The following is a 25,318-nucleotide window of genomic DNA, read 5'->3' as shown; positions in this document are numbered from 1 at the left end:
CCTCCCAATTTTGTGAAATGTATTTAAAAAGAGATAAAACTCAATATTCCCATCACTGCCTTGCACGGAAGGACCAGTGACCACATTTTGATTTTATTTTGCTTTTTGATAACACTGAAGAGCCGGTTTGCCATTAGACAGCTGAATTCCCAAAAGGGAAACCAGCAAACCCCAGCTTTGGAAATAAATCTGCTTTTAGAGGGGAGGTTTTGTGCAGAAGCCCAACCAGATGCTCCCCACAGAACTCTTCCAGGCCCTAAATCCCACCGATTAAGAATATATAGCTTTGCTTTCCAACAATCCCAATTTGCTCCGTGGCAATTTCCTTAATGAGGCTGGCAGAACCTGGCCCTAAGAGATGAGCAATTAAAAACATCCCATTTCTGTAAGAACTCAAAAATGTTCATTTACAGGGTGCTGAGCAGTGAAATCACAGCACAGAGACACAAACGAGACCCAACAGTGACCTTGGGCACCTCCAGCAGCAAAGTCAGTGCCCCAAGCTCCAGGGCTGAGAGATTTTTGCTCCTGCACTGAATTCTGCAGCCCCAGGGGAGATTTTGGCTCCAAAGGATCAATCCCACACCGCTGCACTGAACAGATTTGGGTTGATTTGTTCTCTGCCTGTGTCCTGACTACAGAACAAGCAGAGCCCACTTCATTCTCCCCCTCCCAAGGGTGCAAAAAAGCAGCAGGTTGAAAACAGATGAGAAAAAAGCAGCGAAGAAATCAATACCTGACACATCAACCGCTTGTTCAACCTCTCTCTCCACAGCACAGGGCATTTACCTTGGCATTATCCCTTTAATTGCTTCAAAGGCCCCCAAAAATTTCCTGCTGGATTTATTTCCCCCTGCTCTGATGGCACAAAGGCCTCGAGCAGGAGTCAGGGAGAGTGAAGAGAATTCCTGAACATCAGCCCTGCCAACCTGGGCAACCAACAAAGCCCTCCCTAATCACTCACGTTTGTCATTAAATCCTAATTAAACGTGTGCTTTATAAACCTGAAACTGGGAGTTTTCTCCTCCCATTGTTTTCCCCAAGCACCAGAACCTGCCTCAGGTCCCCAGCCTCCAGCAGAGGATGGCTCTGTCATTCCTTGGGGTGGCTCTGTCATTCCCTAGGGATGGCTCTGTCATTCCTTGGGGTGGCTCTGTCATTCCCTAGGGATGGCTCTGTCGTTCCCTGGGGTGGCTCTGTCATTGCCTGGGGATGGCTCTGTCATTCCCTGGGGATTGCTCTGTCATTCCCTAAGGATGGCTCTGTCATTCCCTGGGATGGCTCTGTCATTCCCTGGGGATGGCTCTGTCATTCCTTGGGGATTGCTCTGTCACTCCCTGGGGTGGCTCTGTCATTCCCTAGGGATGGCTCTGTCATTCCCTAGGGATGGCTCTGTCATTCCCTGGGGGTGGCTCTGTCATTCCCTGGGGTGGCTCTGTCATTCCTTGGGGTGGCTCTGTCATTCCCTGGGGATTGCTCTGTCATTCCCTGGGGTGGCTCTGTCATTCCCTGGGATGGCTCTGTCATTCCCTGGGGATGGCTCTGTCATTCCTTGGGGGTGGCTCTGTCATTCCCTGGGGATGGCTCTGTCATTCCCTGGGGGTGGCTCTGTCATTCCCTGGGGATGGCTCTGTCATTCCCTGGGGATGGCTCTGTCATTCCCTGGGGATGGCTCTGTCATTCCTTGGGGGTGGCTCTGTCATTCCCTGGGGATGGCTCTGTCATTCCCTGGGGGTGGCTCTGTCATTCCCTGGGGATGGCTCTGTCATTCCCTGGGGTGGCTCTGTCATTCCTTGGGGTGGCTCTGTCATTCCCTGGGGATTGCTCTGTCATTCCCTGGGGTGGCTCTGTCATTCCCTGGGATGGCTCTGTCATTCCCTGGGGATGGCTCTGTCATTCCTTGGGGATTGCTCTGTCACTCCCTGGGGTGGCTCTGTCATTCCCTAGGGATGGCTCTGTCATTCCCTAGGGATGGCTCTGTCATTCCCTGGGGTGGCTCTGTCATTCCCTGGGGGTGGCTCTGTCATTCCCTGGGGGTGGCTCTGTCATTCCCTAGGGATGGCTCTGTCATTCCCTGGGGGTGGCTCTGTCATTCCCTGGGGGTGGCTCTGTCATTCCCTGGGGGTGGCTCTGTCATTCCCTAGGGATGGCTCTGTCATTCCCTGGGGGTGGCTCTGTCATTCCCTGGGGGTGGCTCTGTCATTCCCAGGGGATCGCTCTGTCATTCCCTGGGGGTGGCTCTGTCATTCCCTAAGGATGGCTCTGTCATTCCCTGGGGTGGCTCTGTCATTCCCTGGGGATGGCCACCAATGTCCCCACAGCCCTGGGACAGTTTTTAGGGGCAGGAACCTGCCCCAAAAATCCCCACAAAGCTGTTGTCACGTCCATCCCTGCCCTGGCCAGAGCTGGCTGTGCCAAATTCACCTCCAGGATTTCTCCTTCAGCACCTCAGAGTGGAGTTTGGGTTTGGAAAACCCCGAGGTTCAACAGGATACAGACACTGCTCTCCAAACTAACAAAACATCACCCAGGGGAAGGAACCAGGAGCAGAAAACCCTGCCCAGTGCTGACAAGGATCCTCTGGAAGGACAGAACCCTTTGGGACATGGTTTAGTGATGGGATTGGGAGGTTTTTTCCAGCCTAAATAGCTCTATTTGATGGCAGCTGGCGATTTTGGAAATGCAGCCCCAAAAACACCCCAGGAGTGTCACAGGCGCCACCCCAAGGCAGCAGCACAGGCAGGGGGAGGAGAGGCTGCAATTTTGGCAGGGGTTGGAGCTGGATCTGCAGAGATATCCCAGAGAATGGATGGGAAAGGACAGGACAAGCACGGAATGGATGGGAAAGGTGCCTGGCCCAGCCTGGCCACTGGAAACAGAGCTGGGAATGCTCTCCCACCCAAATCTGTGCCTCGGACAGTGCCAGGGCTCTGAGCAGGGGGATTTTGTGCAATGAGATCTTGATGAGGTGGGAGAACAGAGAGAGCAGATCATGATGGGGGTAAATCCTCACGCCCTCAGAATCCCCCCAGAAATCCTCCCAGGGAGAAATCCTCACCTGGAGAAAGCGCTCAGACATGGCAGGGGGTGCAGGAGGAGATGTCAGGTGTTTGGAAAAGCAGCCAGACAGCAGGAGGGAAGGTGCCACCAGTGGAAATATTCATGGATATTTTACTTTCAATGGGGACAGCAGCACAAACACATCCAGAGAGGAAAAAAATTTGGTGATCCACACAAAGAGCTGGAAAGACAACCTGGACTCCAAGTGTGGAATGCCAAAAAAAAGAGGAAATATCGGGAGAGTTTGGAACCTTGGAATTGAAGTTCCTCTCAACCTGAACTCCAAATACGCAATCCCACAAACAGGAAATATTTGGGAGAGTTTGGAGCCTTGGAATTAAAGCTCTTCCCAACCTGGACTCCAAGTGTGCAATCCCACAAACAGGAAATATCTGGGAGAGTTTGAAGCCTTGGAAATAAAGTTCCTCCCAGCATGAATTCCAAGTGTGCAACACCCCAAATAGGAAATATTTGGGAGAGTTTGGAGCCTTGGAATTGAAGTTCCTCCCGACCTAACCCAAGAAGGAGAAGAATTGTGAGAGCCAGGTAGGAAAGGAGCTGCCAAACTCCTCCAGGACTTCCCTCCCTGCAGGAAGAAAAGCAGGGTCAAAGGGAAACCAAAAAACGAGTGGGATCAAGTCTAATTAAAGGAGCAGGGAAAAGTGACAGCTAAAAAAAGGCAGGGGCTCTTTTCCTCTGGAGCAAAGAGCCCCAAAGGGAGGAGAAAATGGGGTCTTTGTGAGAGGGATGGGAAGCAGGGAGCCCCGGGGTGGCTCAGAGGCATTACTGTACTTAGCACAAAAGAGAGGAACAATAGAGGGCAAAAGGAGATGGGGCTGTTCCTGTTTGTGGGGCTGGTAAAACAAGGCAGGGCTGGGATAATGTGGGGAAAATGAAAAAATGGGCACCGAGGAAGGAGAAGGATCAGCCCAGGGAATGTTGGGGATGTGAGGTTTAGAATGGGGAATCCTAAATTAGGCACAGATTCTCTGCGTTTCCTCGAGGTGAATGGCAAAGTGGGGATCTCCCTAAATGATGCTGCAGGAAAATCAGAAAAAAGGGATGAGTGTGTCTGAGAAATGCAAGGGATCCTTGGGAGGAATGATCCAGGAAAGCCCTTCCAAGGACATGGAATGAGGTAAAAAGCAGGGTGCAAAACAAACACCTCAAGGCAGGGGCAGGGTTACTGCTCCTGGGAGCGTCAGCTCTGCCTCTCACCCAGGGGCTGCACAAAATGCCACGAAATTCCCTGGAGCTCTTCAGGATTCCCAGAACCAGGAGCAAACCAGCAGCGACCAGGAATTCACTGGGACTGCTTCCACTGCCACAGGAGATTCCACCTGAATCCCAGGTGTGCCAAGAGCTCAGAGCTTTCCTTCAGAGCTGTTTAAGCTGGAATTCCATCCTGCCCTGCCCTGGGCACTCAAATCCAGCTGTTATCCCTGGATTTTGCCAGTTTCTGGCCAGAGCTACAGCCCTGCACAACTTCTGCAGTTACAGAATTATCGTCACAGAATTTGGAATATCAGGCTCAAGGATCACCAGACCCAAGCTTTTCCTGGGTGATCCCTATCCCCAAAGAGCCCGAGGATTTATCGGGACATCAGCACAAATAAAAAGCCCCACAACATCATTTCCTTACAGATAAGGAAGGGCAAAGGATTCGGGGTGGATACAGAACTCCCTGGAGAGCAGGACAACTGCAAGGCCCTTCCCAGGGGAGCTGCTGCATCCCTGCCATGCACAGCTGGGAAGAAATCCAAGGTAAAATCCATCTCTGACTGCCCAGTCCATCCTTCCCTGACAGACATTCCCTCCAATCCTATTTTTTTCCATTAACAGCTGGTCCACCCTGCTGCAAATCCCAATTTTTGGGGTCACACTTTCAGGGCTGCCTTTTAACTCCTGCTGTGGTTGTGATGAAACTGAGACAAGAATCCCTCTGCCACTCCAGCTCTGGGAGCCACTCGCTCCTCTGGGCTTGGAATTTGGGATAAACGAGGGCAGGAACACAATTCCAGCATCTGGAAAAGCACAGGATGATGCTCCCAGTCATTTGTCAGTGGGGTTTTCACACCAACCCCTGTGGCCCAGCACACTGAGGAGTTAAAGCACTGTGAGAGAAATGAGGGAAGGAAATATTTAGGAACCTGGAGATAAGGCAGGTGCTGAGTTATCAGTATATTTTACCCTGTATTTTAGGAAGACTGAGTTATCAGCATATTTTATCCTGAATTTTAGGAAGACTGAGTTATCAGTATATTTTATTCTGAATTTTAGGAAGACTGAGTTATCAGTATATTTTACCCTGGATTTTAGGAAGACTGAGTTATCAGTATATTTTATCCTGGATTTTAGGGAGACTGAGTTATCAGTATATTTTATCCTGTATTTTAGGAAGACTGAGTTATCAGTATATTTTATCCTGGATTTTAGGAAGATTGATTCCTACACTGAGCATTTTGATGTTCTCCTCATCACTAAATAAGCAGTGTATAAACAGCTTGGTGATGGGGTTCAAAGTGATCTGAGCACATTTTTCTGTGCTCTCATTTCTAACCCAGAGGGAAGGGAGAATTTCCACAGCTACAGGAAGAGAAATGTTGTCCTTAAAATGCAAAGAGATCACTCAGAGTGATCCCTTCATGAGCACACTGAGAAATTATTCCAGAGCAAGGGGAAGGGAGAAATCATCCTAGAAAATCCAACATACAGCATGCAGGACTCCAAAATGCCAGAATTTGGAAAGGACTCTGCCCTTTTCCTGCTTCCTCCTCCCCAAACCCACCAGGACAGGGATGCAGAAAGGATCCAGCCCATCACTGCCATGCACAAATAATTGAAGAATTTAATAGAAACCCCAGGATTTCACAGGTCAAAAGCAGCTCCTGCCTCACACCCATCCCTTCCCTGACTCTGGGAGTTATTTCATCTCCAGTGAAATTTATAATTCCTAACCAGGGAATGATTATTCCCAGCCAGGCCTGATTTCCCAGAAGAATTTTCCACATTTTCCTGTGTCAGTTGTCACTGCACAGGCCTGGCCTGCCTGTCTGCACCAGCACTCCCTCCACTGTCACCCCTGGCTCCATAAAACAGGAAGGAAATAGTGGAAATTCCCCCAAAATTAATTTCTGGGGGCACTTTTGATACTCAGCATCAGAGAACCAAGTCCAAGAGACGAGAGAGAAGTTCCCTCTCGTCTCCCACATCTATTTTTAGACCTTTCATTGACTAAAATTGGCTTTGGGCATTTTGCCACTGTCAGAAAAATCATCAACCTGACCCCAATGCAGCCCCAGATCCCACCCTGGTTTCCTAAAGCAAAGGCTGGGGCAGATTTCACTCTCCAAAAAGCAGATGTTTCAGCTTAAGCCGTGAAAAGCTCCATCCCAGGCCACAAAAACAGCAAAGGCTCAGCTCTGTGCAGGCTGGCAGGGACGGGGCTCCTTTTAGCAGCACGGCTGGTCAGGATTTGGGATCCCCAGGGCAGGGAGGGCCCCGGCTCGTCTGGCCAAGGCTTTGGAGAAGGCAGGGAAACCCTGCTGGGTTCTCAGTGCCCCTCACAACACCCTGGACTCGTGCTCTGACTCTGTCTCACAGCATTTATTGAAGTCCCTTCAATGGAGGAGCCCAAAGTTCTTTATGGGTATTTCCACACCCAAACCAGGCTCTGGGTTTGGCTCTGGTTCTTATTTCACAGGGAAAATCTGCATCAGTTTGGTGCTATCCCTGTTGCCATAAGAAATCCCTTTGTGTGATGTGTTTTCCTGCCCTGAATCCCACCCAGGACTGTAAAATCTTGAAAAACTCCCCAAAAACTCCCTTGGGAGCAAAGAGCAGCAGGAGGAGGAGATGAAGGGAGGTTCTGTAATTCAGGAGTGATGATACCTCTCAGAATATCCTGAACTCCTGCTCTGACTCTGTCTCAGAGCATCCCGGGGTTTACTGGTGGGGATTTTGAAGTCCCTTCAACTGAGGGACCCAAAATTCTTTACAGACCCAATCCAAGCTCTGGGTTTGGCTCTGGTTCCTATTTCACAGGGAAAATCTGCATCACTTTGGTGTTATCCCTATTGCCATAAGAAATCCCACTGCGTTTTCCTGCCCTCAATCCCACCCAGGACTGTAAAATGTTGAAAAACTCCCCAAAAACTCCCTTGGGAGCAAAGAGCAGCAGGAGGAGGAGATGAAGGGAAGTTCTGTAATGCAGGAGTGATGATGCCTCTCAGAACATCCTGAACTCCTGCTCTGACTCTGTCTCAGAGCATCTGAGGGTTTACTGGTGGGGATTTTGAAGTCCCTTCAACTGAAGAACCCAAAATTTTTTATGGACCCAAACCAGGCTCTGGGTTTGGCTCTAGTTCTTATTTCACAGGGAAAATCTGCATCAGTTTGGTGTTATCCCTATTGCCATAAGAAATCCCACTGCGTTTTCCTGCCCTGAATCCCACCCAGGACTGTAAAATGCTGGAAAACTCCCCAAGAACTCCTGTGGGCAGCGAAGGAGGAGATGAAGGGAGGTTCTGTAATTCAGGAGCGATGCTGCCGTGCTCCTTCCATGCCCAAATTCCCAAAGTCAACAGAGGCTGCTCCCGGCCCTGGATCCACCCCCAGCTCCTCACAGACCAGGGCAGTGCTGCAAGGACCTGAAGCACAGCCAGAAAGCAAAAAAAAATCCCAATTCTGCCCAGCCACGGGGCCAGGACAAGACTCAGGCCAGCATGAGAGGGTCAGAGCAGAACCCTGGGGTGGCTTTCAGAGCCACCAAAGCTGGAGAAGACCTCAAGGATCAGTGAGTCCGAGCAGAATTCCCAGCACAGAGAGCATGGTTGCGTTGGGAATTTGGGGATGGAGGGCCACGGGCAGCATCCTTAGGGATGCTGTCAGAGGCTCTGCAGCATCGTGGCTTTGCTGTTCCAGGGGTGAGGGGCTGATCCTGCCCAGCCTCTCCCAGCCCTGCTGTGGGAATTCTGTGGCTGGAAAAGCGTGTGCCTGCTCCCTCCAGCCTCACAGCTCCCTGGTACAGCTCCCTGGGGAAAAATGGATCTTTCCAGAGCAGATACGGCCCTCATTGTTTTGCTCTTCTGCACATCCTGCAGGGATTCAGGACTTGGAGGGGAAAAAAAAATAAAACCCAGAGGCAGTTCGGGTCTGTCGGCTCCTCCTCCCATCCCAGCTCCTGAGGTCAGCAGGAAAAGCATCCAAGAGCTGCAGAAAAGCCAGATTGTTTTAATTTAAACATTTGAGGGAGGCAGAGCGAGGGACTTTCTCCCCCCAAGTGCACAGGACGTGATAATGTGCCTCTCCCGGTGCCGGCAGCCCTGCTGAGAGAACATTCCTCGCAGTTTTCCATCGGATCCCGAGTGCCAGAGGGATAAATCCGCTCCCCTCTCCCGCCCTGGTGGCTCTCTCGGGGCACAGACACCACGGGGGGACTCTGAGGGACCTGTCCTCGCTGTCACACCGGGCAGAGGGGATGGGACAGCATCAGGATGTGCCTTTGGAACACAGGGAGAATCCAGGGCTTCAGGGAATCCACAGCTCCTGCCCCTGAGGCGTGCACAGCCTCGTCTTTTCCAGGGAAAAACCTCCCAAGGGACATTTCCAGGGAGGATTGAGCCTTGCTTGGAGGCTTCTCCCGTGGAATCACAGCCCAGCGCTGCTCCCACCCCCTCATCCCTCTGCAGAAATCCGGAATTCCCATGGAATACCAGCACAAAGGTCACAATCCCAGTGTTTCACCCCAAACCAGGCACAGCTCTGCTCGCGCCATCTCCCTGCCTGCCAGCAGTCAGACACCCCCCTCATCCCTCTGCAGAAATCCAAAATTCCCATGGAATACAAGCACAAAGGCTGTAATCCCAATGTTTCAACCCAAAACCAGGCACAGCTCCCCAAAATCAGCTCCACCCTGTCAGCTCTGCTCCCACACCTCTCCCTTCCTATCAGCAGTCAGACACCCTTCCCATCCCTCTGCAGAAATCCAAAATTTCCATGGAATACCAGCACAAATACCAATGTTTACCCCATAACAATGTTAACCCCACAACCAGGCACAGCCCCCCAAAATCAGCTCCAGCCCTGTCAGCTCTGTTCCCACCATCTCCCTTCGTGTCAGCAGGAAAACTCCTCCCACCCCCCTATCCCTCTGCAGAAATCCTGAATTCCTATGGAATACCAGCACAAAGGTTACAATCCCAATGTTTCACCCCACAACCAGGCAAAGCCCCCCAAAATCAGCTCCAGTCCTTGGTCAGCTCTGCTCCCACACCTCTCCCTTCGTGTCAGCAGGAAAACTCCTCCCACCTCCTCATCTCTCTGCAAAAATCCTAAATTCCTATGGAATACCAGCACAAATGTTACAATCCCAGTGTTTCACCCCAAACCAGGCTCAGCTCCCCAAAATCAGCTCCAGCCCTCGGTGACCCCACACCCCTCCTCGTCCTCCCAGCCCAAACCACTCCATGGCTCTGTTGCATCCCCAGCAGAGCAGTCCCAGTTCCCAGGCGTTCCACATCCCCTGGAATTCCGGCGCAATTTTTGGCCACCTGGGATCAAAGCCGAGCTGCAAATTCATTTGCAAAAGTTGTTTATGGAAATTAGCCCCCATTGGAGGGACAAGAAAAAGGCCTGGCTTTGGGTCCCTGCTGAAGGTGTGTTTTGAATGTGCAGAATAAATCAGGATTCCGCAGCTTTTGCTCTTTTTCAGAGGAATATCTATTTTACATCAGCCGAGTGACTTCAGAACTGAAAAATCCGATGGCTAGAAATCAAAAATTTTAATATTTCTCTGTACTTTCGGGGCTCAAATGCTGCCAAAACCCCACAGGAGTGCTGGACAATGTGCAGGGGAGTCTGTGGCAGCACACCACGATCCCAAATGCACTGGGGCTGTTTCCTTGCTAGGACAGGGAAAAACAATCAGTCAAATTGACAAACCCAGGAGAAGGTGTAAAAAAGGAAACCCACAGGTACAGGATTTAAACTCCACCCTATTAAAAAAGCATTAACAGGCCCTGAACTCCTCCTGTGCCCTGGCCACTGCTGCTGTTCCAGTGCAATTCCAGCAGCAATTAAAGGGAAAGCTTCTTCCCAGGGCTCTGCCAGCGCTGCCTGGGGCTTGTTGGGTCAGGATTTGGGCAGGAAATCCCCAAAGCTTCATTGAAAAATGGGTTTTGGAGAGGGCTGGGCAGGGCATGGAGCTCCAGGTGCCCTCAGAGCCAGGGGGTCACAGCTCCAGCCCTTCCCTGGGATGCTGCAGGGGAGATGGGGAGCCCAGCACTCAAAATCCCACCAGAATTCCAGGGATAATCATGGAGCCACACAATGGTTTGGGGTGGGAGGGACTTTAGAGCTCATCCAGGGACACCTTCCACTACCCCAGGTCACTCCAGCCTGGCCTTGGACACTTCCAGGGATCCAGGGGCAGTCACAGCTCCTCTGGGGAACCCGTGCCAGGTCCTCCACACCCTCACAGGGAAGAATTCCCTCCCATTATCCCATCCAATCCTGCCCTCTGGCATTTTAAAGCTCTCATCCTTTCCCTGAGTCCTTGTCCCAAGTCCCTCTAAAGAGCACCTTCACCCCAGCCTGACTCTGAGAGCTGAGGAAAGGCGACTCTGGCTGAGCATTAGGAATTTCCACATGGATCTGGAGGAACTGTCTCCAGGAGCTGCCAGCCCTCCCCACTGCAGCTCTCTGCTCTCCAGGAAAGGAGCCCAAATTCCCAGAGCATCACCCCAGCAGAGCCCAGCTCCAGCCCCTCCCTGCTGTTTTTGGGTGCTCAAAGATTCCAGCAGATCCCAGCTAAGATTCCCTCCTGGAATTCCCTGCGAGTCCAGCAAGAACACCTCGCTTGGGAGCTCCTTTTTCCCCGTTTCTCCTGAGCAGAATGACACTTGTGTTCACTGTGACTCATCTCCTTGACCTTTCTATTCACTTTTAATGGTGCAAGCTGGAAATAAGGGCACCCAAACAATGCTTGCATTATTCAGCTGGTGAACTGCAGCCCTCGGAGCAGATCTCTCCCCTGCAGCACACAAGAGCACACAGAGTAGGTGTCTCATTCCTCGTGAAAAAAATAAAATAAAATAAAATAAAATAAAATAAAATAAAATAAAATAAAATAAAATAAAATAAAATAAAATAAAATAAAATAAAATAAAAACCCACAAACTCGCTGTTTAGTTCATATTTGAGAGTTGAATGAGCTGCACCAAAAAGAAAAAATCCCAGTGTAAAACACTGCAGGAGGATGAGAGATCCTGGGAAACTGGCAGTGTCATCTCCAGGAATTCGGCTGCAGTGAATTCTTACTCCAGCATTGTCTTGGAAACAAAAAAAAAAAAAAAAAGAAAAAAAAAAGGGGGTGGAGGGAGGAAAAGCAGAGGAGGAGAGGCCAGCCAGGCTCATGAGCTCAGGCAGAGCGTGGCTCCTTCCTGAATTTCCTTGCTGAGAACCAGCAGCTCCAGCTGACAGGAACAAGCACCACGAAATCTGCTCCCCAAATGTGCCAGTGAGAGCAGGACTCCAGCTCAGCCCTCAGTGTCCTCTCCTTTCCCAGTCTGCTCCTCCCTGAGCGCTGCAAACTCCCCTCCTTTAAAAGCTGGAGCAGAAAGGGAAGGAAAAATAAAAGAAAAAAGGCCTTGAAGCAGTTCTGGTGAAAAGCTGAGCCCAGGAAAGACTTTTTGTTTTATTTATTCTGGAAGAGTTGCCCTGGCTGCAGAGGCACGGCTGGATCCAGGCAGGGATGGCACACGGGGTCAGCTGACAGGGAGATTTAGGCAAAAAATTATTGATAATGTGTATAATAAATAAATTTCATAATAAATGTATCTATTATAAAATCTAAGGTAAGATAATTCCAGCGTTCATCGAGCTGAAGGACAAGAAGAGACCCCCAAACATCCATCCCATCCCTCTTTAGGAAAACAGCTCCAAATTCCCTTTACAGATGTAATTCAAAGGGTTCTGAGAGCAGCCAATAGAACAGCACACTGCTCTTGGTATAATCTGCAAAAAAACCTGTCCAAATCTAAAGAAAAAATCCAAATAACCTCCTGGATTTGCTGGGTGAGCAGCACTGGTGTGGCCCAACAGGAAAAAAAAATATCCCAAGGAAGAAAAGAATTTTAAAGTGGAAAAATCAATCAGCAACACAACCAGAGGCACAGAAATGGACACAGACCCCTGGAGCTGCTTGAAAACTCAGATTTTATTGGCACCTCAGCAATAAAATGGTGTTCAAGCAACCCCCCAGGGCCAGGTTCCACACAGGGATGCAGGATCAGCCCCCAGGACATGGGAAACCCAAGGATTTTCCTGAGGGCTGGGAGAAAAATCCACAGCAGAGCTCAGGAATGAGCCCTGATGCAGCTTTTCCACTCACTCAATCCCCAAACTCTCCTTTTTCTCTCAGGCTCATTACACAAACTTGAAGAAAAACTCTGCCGTAAATACATTAATGCAACTTTCCTCCTTTTAAAAAATGACATCTCATCATTGTGAAAGCTTCCAGATGATGTTAAGAATCCTTTTGGCTTCTGGAAAGAAAAAAAAAAAAAAAAAAAAAAGCCCAGACTTGGAGCAACCGACCTCAAAAATGCCTTTTGTGTAGTTCCTTCATTTATTTATTTTAGTTCCACAGATTTTCCAGACACGTCCACAGAGAAACCACGACATCATTTGGATGCTTCAGTCAGTGCTAGGCTGAATTTCAAGAGCCCTGGGATTTGCCAACAGTAACCAGTGGTTAATTATACCACGTTGCCAACCCAATTTTTTCCATATAACATTAGATTTCAACAAAATGTTTCCATTCTTTCATGTCTCGACCTTTTTTTTTTTTAATTATTATTTTTGTTCCCCTGGTTTTGCTCATTCTTCCCATCCTCGGTGTCGCTTTGTTTCACACAAAGGTTTTATTGTGTTTTTAAGGACTGAAAATTCAGTTCCTATCACATCAGGTTTAGTGGGAAGAGTGAAATATTTGATATAAAGTGAGGCCAGGCTGGAAGTGGAGAAACTTCTCCCAAGGAAAAGAGGGGGGAAAAGGAAAGGGAATTCAGGGAAGGGAAGGGAGAAGAGGAGGGAGAAGGAAAAGGGGAAATAAAGGGGGGGAAGGGGAAATAAAGGGAGGAAAAGGGGAAATAAAGGGGGGCAAAAGGGGAAATAAAGGGGGGAAAGGGGAAATAAAGGGGGGGAAAGGGGAAATAAAGGGGGAAAGGGGAAATAAAGGGGGAAAGGGGAAATAAAGGGGGGGAAAGGGGAAATAAAGGGGGGGAAAGGGGAAATAAAGGGGGGGAAAGGGGAAATAAAGGGGGGGAAAGGGGAAATAAAGGGGGGCAAAAGGGGAAATAAAGGGGGCAAAAGGGGAAATAAAGGGGGGCAAAAGGGGAAATAAAGGGGGGCAAAAGGGGAAATAAAGGGGGGCAAAAGGGGAAATAAAGGGGGGCAAAAGGGGAAATAAAGGGGGGAAAGGGGAAATAAAGGGGGGCAAAAGGGGAAATAAAGGGGGAATAAAGGGGAAATAAAGGGGGGAAAGGGGAAATAAGGGGGGCATCAGCCCCCCTCAGACTGCTGTTCCAAGGGGAATCCCCCTTTTTTTGGGAACAGCATCTCCCACACCACACCACTGCTGCTTTTATCAACCAGCCTTGCCATATATCCAAGAGAATGGACACATCCCACCCAAATTAGAGGCTGAAATCCAAGAATTTTCACGGGAAGATCGCCCTGAACTGCAGGAGCTCAGGTGTGCACATCCCCCTGACACTGATTTTTCTGTGGGACCAATCCTGCAGATCAAATCTGACCCAGTTCCACCAGCCCAAGGCCTCAGCATTCCCAAAAATATCCTGGGCAGCAGCAACATCAGAGAGCCACAGCAGAGTCCTAAATACTGGGAAGTCTGTGCTGGATAAAAGCTGGGACAGAGCTTGAAAAACCCCTCAGGTGTGCTCCGGGATTTATTCTTGGTTTATTTCCCAGAGAATTCTTCTCACTTTAACCAGCACTTCCCATTTACCAAGATCTGGGTATTACAAGCTGACAGCCACATTTTCCACAGGACCCAAACAATATTTTATACATTTCTCTGCCCAGTGCTCCATTTTATAGAACAGTGGCTGCATCCTGAGCATCCAAACTCCAGCTAAACCCAGCAGGCAAAGGGAGAGCTGGGCAAGTGTGGGCAGAGGGGATGAAATGCCAGATTTATCCTGGTATCCTGATTTCCCCTGTCCCAGGGGCTGCTCACTTTTAAAGTCAATTCCCACAACAGCAGAGCACCAGCTCTAAATGGAACTGCTCTTCCCAAAAAGTCTGGAAAGGCCTGAGAGCCCCTTCAGGGGTTGGCAGCAAAATTTGTGAGGGGCTTTGGATGAGGGGGAATGGCTTTTAAACTGACAGAAAGTAGGTTTAGAGTGGATTTTGGGAAGAAATTCCTGGCTGTGAGGGTGGGCAGGCCCTGGCACAGGGTGCCCAGAGGAGCTGAGGCTGCCCCTGCATCCCTGGCAGTGCCCAAGGCCAGGCTGGACAGGGCCAGAAAACCCCAAAATTCCTGTGAAAGCATTCCCAGCCCTTTGCTCCCTGCAGTTTTCCCAAGTGAAGATTTCCACCTTCCCACAGGGGCTGCCATCCCTCCACCAGCGCCTGGGGAAGGGCACCCCCAGCACCCAGATATCAGCACACGAGACAAAGAGTGATCACTGAGAGGATTAAAGGCCAGGTTTAACTCCCCAGCAGATAAACCCTCGGGAGTGAAGAGAATTTTCCTAGAAAGCACTTCCAGATTTTTTCCTGAAGTCCAGACAAAACTCAAAACATCTCTAAATGTCATTTCACACTGAGCGTGTTCTACAGCAACTCCTCCTGCTCCTCTGTCCCATCTTAGACATCAAATCTGACATTTCAGAAATCAAATCTGACATTTCAGAAATCAAATCTGACATCTCAGACATCAAATCTGGCCCAAAGCAGGTGTGAGAGTGCAGGTCCTGAGCCCCTGCCCTGGGGACAGGGGGACAGGGATGGACAGACAGCACCAGGAGCTGGCCACAGCTCCAGGGCAGGGCAAAGCAGCCGGGCACTGCCAGGGCTGGTGGGGACATCCCTGTGCCACTCAGGGCCTCGGGGACAGTGACAACATGAGCAAACCAGAAAATCTCCTTTAGGATGGAAGCTGGGGTTGGCTGGGGTTTCACTGGCAGCTCAAAGGGTGAGCTCAGGAGTTTTTCCCAGCCCCAGGAATTCTGTGCTGAGCATTTCCTGCAGCCTCACACGGGGAAAAGCAGCACAAATGAAACCCCAGGTCCAGCAGGGCTGTCCCACCTCCCATCCCTGCATCGCCCAGAGCTGGCAGAGAGCTGAGTCCCTCCCCACAAGCCCTGCAGTGCTGCCCTCAGCTCACCACAGACAGGTAATTAACAATTAATTAATAGTTAATTAACTATTTCACTAAGAAATTAACCTGAAAAGTCCATCTCCTATCCCAAATCCTAAAGGGCAAGGACGACTCCCATTTAAAATAAGGATTCACAACCCCTTTCCAGCCCATCCTGATTTCTCCTAGGGCACACAATAAGCGATAGAAACAACACCAAGGCAGCTTTTTCATTTAAATTTGCCATTAAAAGCACGTTTTGGTCAGAGCCAGGTGAGTCCTCACTGCTGTCCCTGTGTGCACACCAAAAATCAGCGACTCCCCTTTGCCTTGGAGTTACCCCAAAGAGATGAAATGGGATCAGAAATGGGATCAGAAATGGGATCAGAAATGGGATCAGAAATGGGGTTCCTCCCATCCCCAAACTGGGAGGAAGCTGCCAGGATCAGCTCCTCACCATTCCCTGAATTCAGGGAATGCTCAGCACGGAGTTTTCCTCCTGGAAGAACAAGAGCAGAGCTCTGCTGTCCCCTGGCCAGGGCATGTCCCACCGCTGCCTTTAACCTCCAAATTCTCACTGCAGCCTGGCACTGCATAATCCAGCTTTTATTCCAGAAATCAGGACTGCCATCCATTCCAGACCTCTAAAGTCACATTTCTTCTTGTAAAACAATATCAACAGTAAAGTATTTTTAAAACCCTCACTTTTAACTGGCTGGATAAAGGTTTTTTTGGGGTTTTTTAGCTCGTTTAGGTGACTGGGGAAGGGCCAAGGGGAGAAGCAACAGCTGGTAACAGGATACTGCATAATTTCCAACATTTTAATTTTACTTTGGATCCTCATTACTCTTTGCCACTAAAAGGAAACTGCTGCATCCAAAAAGTTTCACCCAGAAACCCGACTCGCTTTTTACAGGGATTTGTAAAAGCAGAGAACGGGTTCCAGCTTTGTCTGTGGGCTCGAATTTTGGTGTGACATCATCTGTGCAAATATGGGAAAATCTGAGCAGCCTGGGCAGTGGTGGGAGGCAGCTTTGACATTGTTATTTCCCTTTTATTTGCTGGAAACCCTCCGTGCCAGGTGCCACCCCACAGATTACAGGGAACTTTCACCTCTCCGCACAGAGAAACCTGGAACTGAAACACTCTCGGAGCAGCAATAAAACCAAAGATGACGTGGAAGAAAATGAAAGAAAAAAAAAATAAAGCCACCAAGACCATTAGTCAATGCCACCAGCAGCCCCAATCTGGCTCCTCCCTCATCCAAATGATTTGATGTCCTATTAGGCGGCTCATTAGGAAAACTCAAAGCCTTTCACCACAAGAGTCATTCCTCAGAGCTGCACGCTGGCCCCACAAAAGCTCCCAGCCCTCCTCTGCTCCCCCCAAAAGCTGTCCCCAAAGTCACCCGGAATCTTTAAAAAGCGCTTTAGGAGCTGTCTGGAGGATAAACACAGACAGGGAAGTGCCCGAGGATGCTCTGGGAGCGTCAGAACGGGCAAAAGTGAAAGGGGAAAATCGTTGTTTTTTTCTTTGAAACAGAGCGGTCTGGTGATAATTCAATTTTCAGCTGATACAAGGCTCCCGAGCAGGCGGCCTGACAAGAGGAGCTGGGGTCATTCCAGCGCTCTGCCAGCTGGAAAACGGCTCCAAACATCCCAATTCCCCTGCAGGACAAACTCCGGGATCTCCCGCTGCCCACAGCTTTCCCTGCAGGGATGTCCAGGACATTTTATTCATTGAGCTTTTCCAGCCTGCTCAGCCTCCACAAGCAGAGCCCGAATGGGAACATTCCTCCAACGCCCACCTCTTCTTCCTTAAGGTCATTTGGAGAGGCCAGAAATGAAAATAATTCGCAATCCCGCTGCTTTACACAGAGAATCCCACCGGTGTTTGAGCTGGTAACAAACAAACTCAAACCAACCCTGCACTGCCAGCAAAAAAAAGAAAAAAAAAAAGAACCTCGAGAACACAAAATTCGGGCAGGGAAGCTGAAGCCCGGGCAGCTCTTCAGGGCACTTCTGGGATTCTCAAGTTACCCTGAAGAACTCGAGTTTAACTTGGATTTCAAAACCCGGCTCGGCCAACAAACCCTGCCCCGCAGTCTCTGCCCTGAAATCCAACACAAGCAGAGTTCCGAGCGTCCTCTGCAAACCGAGTTTGCTCTGCAAACACCCCCAAAACTTTTTCCAGCAGCCCCAAAAAACCTCTCTCTGCTCTGGCCATTCCCAGCCCACCCGGGGAAGGCAGAAATTTGGGGAGCAGAGCTCTGGGAACGAACAGCACGACCCCAAAAGGGGAGGCAGAAATGTGTTTAGTCCTTCTTCTGCACGGTTAGGGGGCGGAAAAAAAATGACATTCCAGCGGTTTTCTGTGCTGCTGCACATCTGGAAGTCCAGAGCTTCCTCCTGCCGCACTCAGCCCTGTTTTAGGGGGAAACTCTGCGGGATTGGGGTTGGGAAGGGGGCAGAGAGCTTTGGGTTCCCCGAGCAGCTCCGGAGCTTTTGTGTCCCGAGCTTTGATGCGCGCAGGGAGAGCAGATTCCTGCGGGACAAAAAAACTTTCTGCTCCTCAAGGAGGAGGAACTACGCAAGCCCGGAGGTTTCCAGGGGACTAAATATACATTCACATATATATCCACGGCGAGACAGAAAGAACCAAAGAGCCTCCACAAACTCATCCCCGACTTTTCCTCCGCAGGAAAAGCAGCCCGGCCAGAGGCAGCTCGGAGAAAAGGCGAATAAAGAATTGTTTTAAGTTTTTTCCCCTTTTACGGGCCCCCTGACAAATGGCATTCAGAGACTCGGGCGGCTAAAGGAGGTTGGGTGGGTTTTGTTGGGTGGTTTTTTTTTCCTTTTCTTTTTCCATTTTTTTTCCCCTCTCTGTTGGAATGCAAAGGAGGAAGGAAAGCCAAAAGCCAAGAGGGGTTTTTTGGGTTTTTTCTGTCCCGCACCAAACTCCCCGCTCCTCGCCCACTCCTCCCCCACCCACCACGACCCCGCAGCATCTCCCACGCGGTTTTGGGGGGCTCGGGGACCCCCCTTACCTGCCCGGCCGAGGGACAGGGCACCCAACAGCACCAACGCGGCGGGCACCGAGCGGCTCCGTATCCAACTGCGCCTTTTCCACCGCGTGTGCGTATCCATGCTCCCCCAAAAAACGGGGCACCGGCCCGGGACAGCTCGACGGGTGGGGTGGGGGGAGATTAAAAACAACAACAACAAGAAAAAAAAAAAAAAATGAAGAAGAATGGACCCCCCAATCCGAGCTGCAGAAGCGCAGAGCAGGCGCTCAGCCCCCCCGGCAGCCCCCCCCGGGGAGCAGCCCTTTATAAAGCCATGGGGCGGGCGGAGGGTGCGGGGGCTCCGCCGCGCTCAGCTCCGGCCCTGCCTCGCTCCCGGGCCGCCGGAAAGTTGGTTTCTTTTTTTTTTTTTCCTCCCTTCTCTCCCCACACCGCCCTTTTTTTCCCCCCTTCTTTTAAACCCGAGGCAGGAGTTTGTCAATCTCGGAGCGGAGCAGCAAATCAGGGCCGGGCGGAGCGGCCCCCCCAGCCCGGGCCGGGCCAGCCCCCGCCCCCGCCGCCGCTTCCAGCGGGATGTCCCGGCCCCCAAAAGCGTTTTTTCCTCGCTTTTTTCCCCCCGCTGGAATAGCAGCAGACGGAGTTTTTCCGCTTCTCTCCCCCAGTGCCGTCTCCTCGCTGTTCCCTGCGTTTTTCGGGCTGGGGAGGGGCAGCGCTGATGTCCCCTGTGACAGGGGCTGTGACAAAGGTTGGGGTGTCACGATAGGATTTGACACCCAGAAGGTGTCCGGCACTGAACAGGGAGCCCCGAACCTCAGTGACTCCCACACGGGTGGGATTCCTGCCTCAGGACCGGGCTCCATCCTTGGGGGTCCCTTCCAGCTCGGGATATTCCGTGATCCCATCAGGAGGGGCTGCTGGAGGTGTGGGAAATGATCTGGCAAAAATAAAAAGAGCACACGCAAAGGGTGGAAGCGCAAACGAGGAGAGGAAAGGGATGGGGGGAGTTGGGGTGGCCAAATCCACCTCTGGCAGGGGAGGGATGGAAGGGATGGAAAGGGATGGAAGGGATGGAAGGGATGGAAGGGATGGAAGGGATAGAAGTGATGGAAGGGATGGAAAGGGATGGAAGGGGTGGAAGGATTGGAAGGGGTGGAAGGGATGGAAGGGGTGGAAGGATTGGAAGGAATGGAAGGGATGGAAGGGATGGAAGGGATAGAAGTGATGGAAGGGATAGAAGGGGTGGAAGGATTGGAAGGATTGGAAGGGGTGGAAGGGATGGAAGGGGTGGAAGGATTGGAAGGGGTGGAAGGGATGGAAGGGGTGGAAGGATTGGAAGGGATGGAAGGATTGGAAGGGGTGGATGGAAGGGGTGGAAGGGATGGAAGGGATGGAAGGGATGCAGAGCTGCTGGTCCTGAGCCCAGCTCCAGCTCCTGGGGCTCTCTCTCGCACTCAGTCCCTCCATCCCACTCTGAGAAATCACACTGGTAAAACATCACCTTGAAACTGGTAAAACACCACCTTGAAACTGGTAAAACACCACCTTGAAATGTTCTGGCACTGTGGGCAGCGATCCCAGGACATTGCTCAGGGCTGGAACTGGATCATCTTTAAGGTCTCTTCCCATCCAAGCCTTTCTCTGACTCTATGTAAAAAAAACCTACAAACTCCAGTTCTCCAGTTCCTTTCCTCCACCATCCCTCAGGTCCCTCAGATCACACTGCACAACTGAGTGACCCACGATGCTGCAGACCCCTCTACAAAACCAAAATCAGATTAAATGGAGACCAGAGAAGGGAAAAAACCAACAAAATCCAGCCCTTTCCCTTAAATAAATTCTTTGAAGACGCTTGCTGGTATCAACACTTTCTCTGCCAGGGCCATCAAAGACCTGAACATCGCTGCTGGCACCGCTGCTGGCACGTCCAGGTGACAATCCCAGCTCCTTTGGGGCTCATTTTCCCCAGAGCAGCGGTGGCACCTCTGGCCCCACACTCTGGGCCACACCAGAGCGTCCCAGCCCTCTCCACAATCCCTGCACAGCTCCAGCCTGGAGACCCTCATCATCCACAGGGGAAAATGCTTCCATCTCCTGAATTCCACCCTCTGCCCACCCTGGACTCCAATTCCTTTGTGTCACCCAGCACTCGAGGCCCTGGGTCCCACACAAGGACAGTGATGGAGTTTGGGATCTCTCATCCCAATTTTGAGGTCCCTCATCCCAATTTTGAGGTCTCTCATCCCAATTTTGGGACCTCTCATCCCCACAGCCCCTGGTTTTGGCTGTCTGATGGAAGAACCCAACACCACGATGAGTTTTAGCCACGAATCTTTGACCTGGAGGGATGAGAGTTACTTGGATGGATAATCAATATCAAACACATCAAACCTAAAAGGGCAGGAGGCCAAACCTCCCCAAATCAAAGGGCAAAGGGATCCTCCCAGGGAACATTTCCTACAGATTCAGCAGGGAAGAGCTGCGGGGAATCCTCCCTTTCCCTCTGAACCTCTGAGATACCTTTCCCCAGCTCCCGGGCTCGCTGTGGAACTGGAAAAGCTGGAGCCTGAGCCACACGCAGGAGGAGATCCTGTGCTGAAAGAGCCTTTCAGCAGGAGGTGAGAGCAGCCAGCCCGGGGCAGGGCGGGGAGCGGCAGCCGCTGCGTGGGGACGGTGCCAGTGGCACTGCCCAAGGATGAAAACCCCTTCCAGGCCCGCCTTTCATGAGAAATCAGGAGAGTGGAGGGTGGCAGGAAAATCCCACCGAGCCTGGAGGAGAAATCTGCCAGGGCAACACCTGCACAGACTCTGCTGAGCACCCACGGGGTGCAGCCCAGGCTTGACATGGTCCAGCTCCAAAATATCCCAATATCCTGAGACTGGCACCATCCATCCTCTCCCCTGCTCCAAAATATCCCGGGATTGACACCATCCATCCTCCCTCCTGCTCCAAAATATCCAAATATCCCAGAACTGACACTGTCCAGCCTCTCCCCTGCTCCAAAATATCCCAATATCCTGCTCCAAAATATCCCAATATCCTGAGACTGACACCATCCATCCTCCCTCCTGCTCCAAAATATCCCAGTATCCTGAGACTGGCACCATCCATCCTCTCCCCTGCTCCAAAATATCCCAATATCCCAGGACTGACACTGTTCAGCCTCCCTCCTGCTCCAAAATATCCTGGGATTGACACCGTCCATCCTCTCTCCTGCTCCAAAATATCCCAATATCAAGGGATTGACACCGTCCATCCTCCTTCCTGCTCCAAAATATCCCAGGACTGACACTGTCCAGCCTCCCTCCTGCTCTAAAATATCCCAATATCCCGGGGTTGACACCATCCATCCTCTCTGCTGCTCCCAAATCTCCCGATATTCCAGCTGGGCCTTCCCCCAGGCTCCCGGCTGCCCCTGTGGAGCAGAAGCTGTTCCACACCCCGATGGAGATCCTTTCTCTCTCCCCTCCATGTGTTCAGACTGTGAAGCATCCCAAGAATTTGGACTTGGAACCGGGGTGGTGAAAGCCCCAGCAGAGCCTGTGGGATGCCAATGCCCTCTCTTGTCCCTTGGGGTTGGAATTTGATGATCTTTAAGGTCCCAAATCAGTCTATAATCTTGTGATTCCAAATAATCCCTGATTATGGCACCGGAGTAATCACTGGATCCAGGATTTCCCTGGATGCCTGCTCACCCTGCCAGGTGTGGGGTCCCATTTCTGCCCCAAGGATCCTGGATCCTCCCAGATTTGTGGCCACACAAGCAGCTCAGAGGTTGGGAATGAGCTCCTGGATTGTCTTCTCCAGCGGTGAGAGAAAATCCCAAACCCCTGGGTGCCAACCCCAGCCCTTCCTGCCCTTCCAGAGGCGCTCAGCCATGGGAAGGGGGTTCCTGAAGCACCAAAAGCACGGCAGAGAAGGAAATCAGAGCAGCTCAGAGCACTGAACTCCCACTCCTCCCTTTTTCCCTGCTCCAGACCGACACCAGATCATCCAAACCTGGACCCGGATCAGATGCAAAGTAGAAAACCTGGCCCAGGGAGCTTTTGCTGGGCAGGAAATCTGAGTTCCCTGTTGCTTCCCAGGTGATCTGGGAGCTTGCACGGACCTGTTTGTGCCTCCTCAACAGCAACAGAAACACAGAAATCGGCTGGTGGTGGCAAACTGGAAAATTCCAGCAGCCACGTGCCAAATTTTGGGAGCCAAGCCCGCGGTGGGAGAGGACCAGATTGTCTGGGAGCCCCAGGAGGGACCACACGGGCTGGGGGGGCTGATGCCAACCCCAAATCCCTGCAGCAGCCAGCCAGGGTCACGTCTGAGCTGCCAGAGGAAGACAGCAGTGGCTGGGGGCCAAATTTCTTTAAGGAACAGCAGTTTATGGAAGTGTTTTCATGCCTAAATGCATCTTGAGCCCAGCTGGCTGTTGTTTATAGGGTGGAGAACACGTTTGTGAGCTTTCCAAAGAAAGGGGAAAGGCTTAAGGGATATAGGTAATGTAAAAAAAAAAATCATTTATATGCTGTGAAATCATCACCAGCATTCACCCAAAAGGCCATTGTTGGGTAGTTTGAAAAACATTGGGATAAGTTTGAAAGAATTATTGATAAGCAGTTACACCCCTTGGCCAGCTAATAGGAAAAGGCCAAAATGAGGAATTAAAATGACCTGAGCTGTTGTATAAATAATTAGGACAGGCAGCTGCTCTCAGGAGTGATTTCCAATACCATCTATGAGGAGAACACATCTATAAAATAAATATTTTTCCCTCCACAATCTTAATGCCAGCCTTTACTCCTTGCAAATTTATAAACACAATTGCATCTCTGCCATTAATTCAATTTTTATCAATTGTTCTGTGCCCAAATGAGATCCCAAATCGCAATCCTCATTTATAATCTCACCTGCTGGCCTGGAAAGGATTGCTCCCAAATTCAGCTTTTAAAAAAAATCGAGGATTTAGCCCTAAAGAGACATTTTGGATGGAGAGGCTTGGCAAATAAAACTCTGCATTTATCCACAGAGGAAACTTCACATCTGGAATCCCAGAGCTCAAGCCTGCCCCAGACTCAGAGCTCTGGGTGGTCTTTAATTTGAACAAGGAGCTGAGTGCTTCATCCAGGACTGTTCACACCCCTTCCCACCCTGCAGAGGGGCAGCATTTCCCTCAAAACCTTCCTGGAAACTCCAATTTGAATCCCAAATCCACGTTTTTAGAGGATGGTGGTGGGCAGCCATCCTCTAAATAGCAGAATACCCCAAGTTTTCAGGTAGAACAGATAATTAGCGCTTTAATTAGAACCCAGGCACGATTAAAATATTCAACAGGTACCTCCCAAACAGTGAAAAAAATCCAGGTAAAACTCTTTCAAGAGTTAAATTTTCCCCTCAGAAAGACAAATCACAACACACAGAAATACAAACTCCCACCCTCCTGGGGCTGAGCACCTGCTTGGGCCAAAAAAGCAGGAGCTGGGCAGATTCTCCCGAGTCCCAGCTGCTCCAGGGGGAATTCAAATCCGATTTTTTGCCATGAGGTGGCACCAGGAGCAGCCCCGTGCGTGGAAAGGGCAGGCAGCACAAGGTGGGGTTTGTTTTTGTGCACGTTGGGATGTTTCAGAGCCCTGTTTAAGAGAGGAAATAGCTTTACAAAGGGAACAGACTTTCCACTCCTCCTCTTTTTCCAGCCTCGCTGCCTCCTCTGCAGCTCCACGGTAACGAGGCCAAGCCTTGGATGTGTTTGAGCCATCCCCAGCCACGAAATTCAGAGGCTGCTCCACTGAGGAGCCTGAACTGAGCTGCCCTTGCCCCGTCCAGTGCCAGCCTGGGGGACAGGCAGGAGCTGCCATTCCCTGCCCACATCCCTGCTGCAGTTCCCCCTCTCCCTCTGACCCGCAGGCAGGGCTCAGGCTAAACCCGGATAATCTGTCTGGGCTGCAGGAGATAATCCCTGCTGTCGGAGTCTAGAACATCCCCCTGGCCACCCTGGAGGGTTTGGAGACCAGACAGGGGGTCTGGGGTCTGTCCAGGGGGGTCTGGGGTCTGTCCAGGGGGGTCTGGGATCGGTACAGGGGGGTCTGGGATCTGTCCAGGGGGGTCAGTTAGACCCACACAGATCCCAGGAGGACACTGCCTCTGATCCCTGTCCATGGCAGTGAACACTCACATGCAGGAAGAATCACAAACCCTAAGAATTTGAAATAAGTAGTGGATGGTTTATTATAGAATATAAATATAGAAATTAGGATTCTTAGCATATGGGGCTGAAGAGGCAAGATGGAGGAATTGGGGAGTGGCCCCTGTGCTCCTTGTTCTTGCTCTCGTCCCCCATCTTGTGCTAAGTTGGGTTTTAGAGATTGGTTTAGAGTAGAAATGACATGTTAGCATAGGTAATAGGTATTGGTAAAATTTTGTAAATATAAAATACGTCTCGGACAGTGGTTGGGTCAAGGGTACCGTACATAAGGTGTGGGGCTCTCTGACCCGCCCAGTCCCCCGCGTGTCCTGCTCTGCTGGGGACGCCCTGCAGAGCTGGGACACAACTGAGATCAGGGACCCTGCCAGGGAGGCCTGGCAGAGCTGAAAAAGGACTGAGATAATGAAGGATAAACAACCCTGGAAATGTGCACTGGGGACTCAGTTTGTCGTCTCTGCCTCTGGTGTGAAACACCCAGGGCAAAGAGAAGACTGAAAACCTGATTAACTCTGGGAACAGCAACCCAGGGGAAACCCTCAGGGAACAGCAACCCTGGGGGAACCCTGAGCACCTTGGGGAACACCAACCCCAAGGAGAATCTCAGGAAAACTACAACCCTGAGACCCTGCGGATACACAGAGCGCTGTGTGAGCTGCCCAG

The 25,318-nt window shown here is 50.9% G+C and overlaps 1 protein-coding gene across 2 annotated transcripts in view; it reads right to left on the bottom strand.

The window, feature by feature from the left end:
* The window catches only part of COL5A1 (collagen type V alpha 1 chain), a 148,906-nt gene extending 129,990 nt beyond the window's left edge, over positions 1 to 18,916 (bottom strand). Inside the window, exon 1 of one of the 2 annotated variants that reach the window (XM_063409693.1) lies at positions 18,492 to 18,916. In XM_063409693.1, the coding sequence (XP_063265763.1) occupies positions 18,492 to 18,591 (100 nt within the window). In that variant the 5' untranslated portion in view covers positions 18,592 to 18,916. The remainder of the gene's footprint in view (positions 1 to 18,491) is intronic. The other variant, XM_063409692.1, reaches the window with a different exon arrangement.
* Positions 18,917 to 25,318: the final 6,402 nt, after the last annotated feature.

The sequence above is a fragment of the Prinia subflava genome, chromosome 12 (assembly GCF_021018805.1).
Source record: "Prinia subflava isolate CZ2003 ecotype Zambia chromosome 12, Cam_Psub_1.2, whole genome shotgun sequence".
In the NCBI taxonomy this organism is placed as follows: Eukaryota; Metazoa; Chordata; class Aves; order Passeriformes; family Cisticolidae; genus Prinia; species Prinia subflava.
Note: the sequence above shows the minus strand (reverse complement) of the source record. Positions and strands in the feature narration are given on the sequence as shown.